Source organism: Engraulis encrasicolus, chromosome 15 (assembly GCF_034702125.1).
Source record: "Engraulis encrasicolus isolate BLACKSEA-1 chromosome 15, IST_EnEncr_1.0, whole genome shotgun sequence".
Taxonomy (NCBI): domain Eukaryota; kingdom Metazoa; phylum Chordata; class Actinopteri; order Clupeiformes; family Engraulidae; genus Engraulis; species Engraulis encrasicolus.
In genome coordinates, this window is record NC_085871.1 from 10823821 (window position 1) to 10833041 (window position 9221).

Sequence of the window (9221 nt, forward strand, 5' to 3'; positions counted from 1 at the left end):
GAAAAGGAAACACTTGAAAGGTACACATTGTGTTACGCAAATAATAGCTTGTGGAGACTCTTCTCTGTTCTGTTTCTTGGAAATACTGGAAATACACTTCACCACATCATTAGCATGTTACAAAAGCCAAGTATAGTGTTCTAAAAATAATAAAGGTTTATAGAAATACTGTATATACAACGCATAGAGGTTTGCAACAAATGGTCTTTATTTAAGCATTCTCAGATAGAATATTTCCAAAGAATGGATTGCATGATTAAAAGTGCTTTATACTCATCTTTATTATTCATAATAACATTCATTGTTGTTGGTTTTTGAGAAGGGGTACAGTACAAAGGCTGATTTGAGTTTTAGATTGAAGAGTCTGCACACTTGAAATTATTTTTGTTTGTTATTTTATTTCATGACGGAACTACTTCAGAAGAAGGCGGGAAAAGGATTTCATGTGTGTGGACTCCTCACTCAGAAACTACTATACTACTAATACCCTTGGCTGAACGCTAAAATGAATCAAAGCAAATAAATTGAAACTATTCGTTTTTGAGAGCAAAGAGCAGGAAGCCGCTGAACATACACTGATTATTAGCATCGTCATAGAGCCTGTGACCCGCTGGGATTGCCATGTTGACCCTGTCTCCCGTCTCCAGCAGCAGAGTCACACCGCTGGACAGATACGTGGCATGCGCATCGTTGTCATATTCGCCGATGAGAATGACTGCCTGTCCATTCTTAAGGAGCCTGATGAACATGGTGCGGGATGCCAGATGATCCACCACCGTGAACCTGAAGAAATAGACTCCCCTGACCGGAGCTGTGAAGAAGCCTGAGCCTCTGCTGTAGGCCCCTCCGACATTGGTGATGACTTTGCTGAAGACCAAATTCAGTTCCGCGTAGCCGGCATTTACGAATCCTGCGTTCGTCAGAGCTGCTGAGAATGCCACCTTGGGTGCTGCTGCTGTCTCTGCCATCTCTGTCTTCAGATTCCCTACTTCAGTTGCGATGCCAGACAGTCTGTCCTTCACCAAAGTCAGCCCTTTCAATTGTTCCACGTTGGCCTTTCTCAGGTCTTCCATCTTCAGCTTGGCTCCTTCAGTTTCAGCCTCAGTGGCAGCCAGTCTGGTCTTCAAAGCCAAAAGATCTGCCTTTTGTGCTTCAGCCTGCTTCTCCAGAGCCTCCGCTTTCTTCTCACTGGCTACCAATCTGTTTGTCATTCCAACTAGTTTGGTGTCCTGATCAACATTGTCCATTGCAATTTGGTCCAACTGCGCTTTGGTCACCTGCAGGTCTTTCTGCGTCAAGTGAAGCGTCCCCCGTAGCTGTGCCACCATATGTTTTAGTTCCTCCAACTCAGCAGTGACGTCCGGCATGCAAGAGATATCAGCAGTAGCAGCAGCAGGAGAAGTAGTCGCAGCCCTCCTCTCCCTGCCCGTCTGCTGACTGCTGCAACTCCCACCACACATCAGCAGTGGAAGCAATAAGATGACAGCCCTCATCTTGAAAGACGCTGTGAAACATAAACAAGAATAGCAAATTATTGTATAGGCCTACGTAAGGGAAGGCAAGGCAAGTTTATTTGTATAGCGCATTTCATACACAGATGCAATTCAATGTGCTTCACAAAAAATAAAAGTAAAAAGAAAGGAAACAAGAAAGAATTAGAGTCAACGTAAATTAAAACATTAACATCAATAATCAATAAATCATAATTGAATCAGTGGCAGTTCTACATAAAACAAATAATGAATCATGTTTTTTTCTCTTTCTCTCACAAAACCCTCTGTCAAATAGCCTACTATTAAAAGATCTAATATTAGATTAAGCCTAATAAGTGTGGCTAAAGTTTGAAAATTAAACCAGTAACCCATATTACAAAGTGTTTTAACTTACCTTTATGAGTACTTTGTGTCGCTCTGTCACAGAATATACTAATACAAACAGTAGAAGTCTGTGTGAGTCTCTGAACAAACAGTTTTTATACTTGAGCAGTCCAGGGTAACTTTACGTGCAGGGATGATGGATCACATGTACTACATCTACTAGACGTGTGCATATTCCGTTACGTCTTGTGGGGAAGCAAAAACTTGTCAGCAACAGTGTGGGTGGAGCTTCCTGTCAGTACACATGCCTGTCAACAAAGGGACAGAAGACAAACTACAGTGAGGCTAATGTTATCATAAAAAAATGTTTTTGATGATTATTTGAAAGGTGGTGACTTCTGGTTGATATTGGTAAATACTAGTATGAACATGCCTTTTAGCACTGCTTTTCACAGACCTATGATGAAATTTACACAATTTAATGGGAAATGTAAAAAATGTGTAAAGAATGGGTGGATAATGATATTATGCCAGTTTGCTTTTTCAAGAGTATTTAAATAGCCTATCAATAAATACAAAATCAAACATCTCAGGTTAGTATTCCTTTATGGATTTAAGAAGAGTAAAGTTTCTTAAGTCAATGGAGGGTAGCCTTTACTATAGATGTAAGCAAGATGGCTATGGGCTCATATGTGTGGGTGATTAAAGGAATAGTATAAAATAGACCTATGCTTTTTATTGGATCACTTCTAAATATATTGATAAATAGGTAAAAACTGCCAAAACAACAAACCTGCATATTACTTGTCCACTTAAATTTGGTAAGATTAATCGTAGCTCTTCGAAATTCACTTGGTAATTGCACATTCAGGCTTGGATTTCACCATTAAACAGAAAATTGCGCACCTTGCATCAAGTGTCTTTTATTTGTGCACAGACACATTCCGGCATGTGCTTTATTCAGTGGGCACAAGCGGAAATGCGTCTGTGCTCAAAAGACAGACACTTGATGCAAGGTGCGCTATTTTCTGTTTAATTTGGCATTTTTATTTGGTCAAGCAGCACCCCTCAAAGTAATTAATGAACTCTGAGTTAACCCTGCTCCCAGACTTGGATTTCACCATAAAAAGTAGAATGCAACAGCAATAACATATTAAACATTATTTATTTCCAAAAAAAAAGGATTGCACAATAGCATTAGCCTCACTGTAATCATGCGGCCCAGGCCCTTGGAAAGAGGGGGGGGGTGGGGGGCAGAATTGGCTCCCATTTATGTTTTGCAAATGATTTTGCCCAGGGGCCAGTAAAAGCTGTCAACAACCCTGAGTACATGGGCTTGTGTAATCGCCACAATGACTAAACTAAGTTGTATTTCCTCAAAGAAAATGCTGGAGCATGCCTGCTGTTCATGCATGTCGCAATGCTACCTAGTCTCATGAGAAATGGTATGGTACAATGCAAGATGCCACTTTCATGTTGAGGGTTATGCTCTTTCAAATCTTCATGTTGTGCTCTACACCAAAGTGAAGGTGTGGACATGCCTTTTCAGACAAAATACACGTGCACTGCAAACACATGCCTTACCTGACGGTTAGGTATAGGAATTGTTTTGGGTTGGGCATAGTTTGGGAATAGGTTTGATTGTATACTGACAGGTTAAGTTTAAGAATTGTTTTGGTCTGGTCACATTTTCGCATGTGCAGTCCTCATTTCACACAGCGTACATATCCAGGGCTAGACTGGGGGAGAAATAGGGACTGGGCACTTCTAGCTTAAGGGGCCCCTCATAATTAGCAGTGCAGAATTGACTCACCGGTATTTTCAAAAATGTTAAGAAAAATGATCATCTTTTTTGTTTTAGAAAATGAAAAGAATCTTTTTTGTTTTAACATTTCTGAGATTAGGGGCCCATGAGGGTGTGGGGCCCACTGGGAAATGCCCGCTATGCCAGATGGCCAGTCTAGCCCTGAGCATATCCACGTGGAAAAACACAAACATGCTAAGTACACCGTCAAAGTGGTCCTTGATTCGTGTTGTATTCTGCACAATTGCATGAGAGTAGGCTGCGCAATGCCAACACATAGGCCTAACACACACAGACACACATACATTGTGTCTAACCAAAGCACATCAGTGAAAGGGCAACAGACTCCTTTTCTGCTGTAGCATCTCCAGGCAGCCATATTCAACCATTTTCAGTGTGTCCCATTGGGAAGGGGTCAGGAATAATTGTGGTGCCTTCATGTCTGTCTGACATCTTTATCACAGATTTCGCTTGGCTATTGTGCTTGTTTTAGCGCCCATTGTGAACAGAATTTTGCGCGCTCTCCTTCATGGAGGTGAGATGTGTACCATGGTTGATTGTGATCATCAAAGACACAAGCCACCCTGCACACAAACTGTTCAGCCTCCTGCCCTCTGGAAAGAGGTACAGGCGCCTCCGTTCCCGCACCACCAGGCTTGCAAGCAGCACGATGCATCAAGCAATCAAGATACTGAACACTCAACCCACTCTCCCTTCACTGTCAGCCTCTAGCCAGCCAGGCCACTGACAACGCTCCCCCCCCTCATCCCCACCACCATATCTGCGACTGAACATTCCACCTGCACTACTACATCTGTGACTGAACTTTCAACCTGCACTAACTCAAAACATACACATGCACACACACACACACACACACACACACACACACACACACACACACACACACACACACACACACACACACACACACACACACACACACACACACACAAGCACACTGCACTTTCTGCACTAAACCCAAACATACACACACTGACACACAACTCATACTCACACACATACACACACACACACACACACACACACACACATACACAGGTACACACACACAGACGCACACCGCACTTTCTACCTGCACTAAACACACACACACACACACACACACACACACACACACACACACACACACACACACACACACACACACACACACGCACACAAAACACATACAAACACACACACACACACACATACTGCTGCTGGTGTATTTAATAAAAACCTTTTTTAATTATTTATTTCTTCAAATGCTACTATTACTATGTCAGAACGCTATAAAGGACTTTTAGAAAAAGAACAACAAAATACCTCCTCTTAATGTATGTTCTCTACAAGTCTTCTGTTGTCCAGTCTTGCACTTTAAATGTCTGTATGAGCAATGTCTACGTCCATACTGTCTATGTCCATGTATGAGTACTGTCTATGTCTATACTGTCTATGTCCTTACCTAGATTAGTCTATGTCTGCATGGGAGAGCAAGAAACGCAATTTCAAATTCTTTGTATGACCAGTGCATGTAAAGAAATTGACAATAAACTTGACTTGACTTGACTTGACTTGAATATGGCATATAGGCCTAGATTATAAATAGCTATATACCCTATATAGGCTACAGGTACATCATATCATAAAGTCATCATAAAGTATGTGTCGAAATGCATGTAACTTTGATGTATACAAATTGTAATACAGTAGAATGGTTCATGTCTATGGAAGTGGATATGCTGCAAAGAAAACAACAGTCAAGATATTGCTTCAAAGGTTAAAAGTAAAACGTTTACTCATCCCAAAGGAAATTAAGGTGCTGAGCAGCTTACACATCATACAAGATACACATAAACATATTGCATAAAGCTGCATACAGACATACAAATGTTAAAAATGCAAAAAAACAAAAAAACAAAACAAGTGATGAAAATGGCCTAGAATGATGTAATAGTCATAGTAATGGACTAGTAGTAGAAACTTCATGAAGGTTCCCTCTAGGTCCTCAGACGAGCCTTCCATCGTTGCCTCCAGTCATCCCGATTCTCCATACATCTTTTCAGTTCGCTGGTACTCTTGAGTATGTCCACATATGTTACTGTGGGACGTCCTCTTAACCGGCACCCTCGTTATGGTTCCCACAGCACCAGTTTGCTGGCTGGCAGTTCTTGGTGCCTTTGGCAATGTCCTGCAAGTCTCATTCTCCTTACAGCAATCTTCTCGCTCACCCTTGGTATTCCCTCATACAGGGTTTCGTTGGTTACATGTGCACTATTGCTGATGTTAAGCACTGCACGAAGCACAAGCATTCCCTTGTGTATTTCAGTGTCCTGATAAGGTGCCCTAATTGGGCCTCTCCAAAGTGGTAGTAGTAGTAGGGGTAGCCAATACATTGAAGTGAGGCAATGCGGAGGTTATGAGATGTCTTGTGTTCTGAATGAACATTGCACAGTCTTATTTATAAGACTGTACAGTCTCCATTAGTGCAGTAATTCTTAAATCTCTTGCTGTAAACTGACCCAACTGGCAGGCTCCTCTGATTGGCAAGGATTGAGAGATCGAGGTGGTGAACGGAGGTACTCGTTGATCCTGTCAATGCACTTCTTCATGCCGCCTGTACCCGTGTCAGGAACCTTGAGGCTAGTAATAATTTAATAATGATGATGATGATTTGAACCTTGGAAGCACTATCGGTAGGGCACTGGGTTACTACGTTGGCAACCTGGGTTCAATTCCGTTCAATTGCCAATCCTTCCCCACCTCTCTCTTCATTTCCTGTCTCTCCTCCACTGTCCTGTCAAAAATAAAGGCAAAAGCCCTGAATATATACAGTATATATATGTATATATATATATATATATATATATATATATATACAGTATATATATATATATATATTTTTTTTTTTATTATTATTTTTTTAAAGGAAACACTATCACTTCATTTCATGTGGTTGTTTTTTGAACTGATGGGTAACAAAACTTTGAAAGGTCATATCACGATACTGACTCCTTTCTCGATTCGATACAATATAGTTACAGCCCTAATTCATGACCCACATTTTTTAACTATTCAACGAATTCATTTCTACGCAGTATCTTGCATTTCCAGCTAAATATCCAAATAAATATTGTATGTGAAAGTGTAAAATGTGGGCAATTCATTCATTCATTCATTCATTCATTCATTCATTCATTCATTCATTCATTCATTCATTCATGTGTGGCTGTGTTTTTATTACTACAGTAGATTCCAGGTGGCAATGTATGGTAAGATTTTGTATGGACAACGCAGCAGTGAAGGTGCTAATGTTCAGGAATGCCAACCATTGACATGGTAAGCACCTGTCTGCCTTGGCTCATTATCTATGTATGGGCATGGACAAAGGCCAGAATGAAAAACAAAGTGGCAGGTGCTGTGTATGGTTGGACAATTCATGTTTTTTTATGGGCAACTGTGAAGGTGCCAATGTTCAGGAATGCCAACTATTGACATGGTAAACTCCTGCCTGCTATGGCCACATTAGCTAGGCATGGGCATGGACAAAGGTGAGGACAAAACCCAAGTGGCAGGTGCTGGTATGACATGAAGCTCCAAGACACATTGAAACTATGAATTATATCATATGTCATAATAGGCCTATATAACAGATTACATTTGAGTAAATGTACTTACTGTAGTTACTTTTAACCCTTGTAAGGTGCTTACGTTTTCATTACAAAGAAGTCCACTGAACCCAGGCCTATGGATTTTTTTGTTTGTTTTTTTTTAAAGTAAAAAATCCTAGCTTCTGTGCACCCTCATGTTCCCCGGTTTCCCCTTACGAAAATCGGCCATGGTTTTACTGTAGTAACCATGGTTTTACCATGGTATGCCATGGTTACTCTACTGTAAGTACTCTGAACCAACCATAGTATTACTATGGCTTATCCATGTTTTTTTTAGGTAACCATGAAAACCGTAGTTCCTGACTAACCATTATTCATGGTTTTCATGTTTTTTTTCAGCATGGTTTCTGATATGGTTTAACCATACTCACAAACCATGCTCAAAACACCAGGATTAATTGTGGGTTTTATGGTTACCCAAAAAGAGTAAAAAACGTATTCACAGCCATGGTGTAATGATTAGGGTGTTGGACTAAAGATCACAGAGATGCAGTCTCAAATCCCACCATTACCTCTCCCTACACCTCCATCCATGGTTGAATTGCAAGGCACCAGTGACTGTCACCAATATACATTGGATAAAAGAAAGTGTCAGCTAAGTGTAATTTAATGAATAATTATAAACCGTGGTAAAACCATGGTTAGATTTCAGAGTAAAACCATGGTTAGTTGTATAGTTAAACCAGTCAAACCATGATTGAACCATAGTAAAAAACCAAACCAAACCAAACCATGCTCAAAAAAACATGAAAACCGTGGTTTAGCATGGTCAATTTTCGTAAGGGTCCTCATCCTGTTGCATTGTGAATTTCTGTGTATGTTTTTGAGGGTGAGAAGTAAAGAGAAAGAAAGATGAGGGGACAGTGATGAAAAAGAGTTAAGTCAATCTGAGTTATCGGATTGAGCCACTAGTGCTCCTCTCACGCAAGGTTGTAACATTACTGCATAACTGGAGCACCCAACAATATAAGCTCTCTATTCCCACATATTTCACACAACGCCTGATCAGTATTGTATCAAAAAGTTTAGATAATATTGATTCATAAGCTCCCCAAATGCAATGGGTCCACCAGACACGGGAGTACCCCTGTGTAATTCAAATGTCCAAGGTGGTCAGTCTGTTTTATGAATCAAGTTTCTCACAAAAAAAGCCAAGGCCAGTAAATCTCAATATGATAGAATAATGATTCATACAATTTTTTCTCAAGCAAAAAAAAATATGAAAATGGGTCCTAGAGACCAGAGCACGTAACAAGGCCTTTCTCTCTGCACTGAGCCTTCGCATATTTAGAGCAGTGGTTTTCAAAGTGGGGGCCGGGGACCCCTGGGGGGCCGCGAGGGGATGCTAGGGGGGCCACGGAAAGTTGGTAGGGAATATTAAAATAAATTATTGAAGAAATTGAACAACTAATGTACACCAAAATAAACCAAAATTGAGGTGCACAATATTCCCATCAGTTAATTTAATATAGTGGGGCACTGACTCACAGGCCTAGGACTGTGGTTGTGGGGGTGCAGAGGAAAAGTAGTGCGGCACGACCCATGTAAAGGGGGCCTTGGCTGGAATCGACCGGTATATGGGGGGCCTTGGCATGGTTAAGTTTGGAAACCCCTGATTTAGTGCAGTTTAACACCACTGGAAATGTTGGTAGGCTAGGTAGTGCAGACATAAGAGAGGCTTGCATGGCCCTGCCGTGGCCAACCGGTAGGGCACTCATCTGCCATGCGGCCGACCCTCGTTCGATTCCCAGCCCGGGTCGTTTGCCGACCCCTCCCCATCTCTCTCCCCATTCGCTTCCTGTCCACCTCTCAAACTGTCCTGTCAATAAAGTCGTAAAAGACCAAAAAAATATTTTTTTTTTTAAAAAGAGGCTTGCAAAGTATTGGAATGTAATTGTATTTGTAAACAATATAATATCGTCTGTA

The 9221-nt window shown here is 41.0% G+C and overlaps 1 protein-coding gene across 1 annotated transcript; it reads right to left on the bottom strand.

The window, feature by feature from the left end:
• Positions 1 to 226: 226 nt before the first annotated feature.
• LOC134464441 (cerebellin-3-like) lies at positions 227 to 1314 on the bottom strand. The gene has a single exon (XM_063217887.1). It carries the CDS (start codon positions 1245 to 1247, stop codon positions 531 to 533), a length of 717 nt encoding a protein of 238 aa, XP_063073957.1. The 5' UTR covers positions 1248 to 1314; the 3' UTR covers positions 227 to 530.
• Positions 1315 to 9221: the final 7907 nt, after the last annotated feature.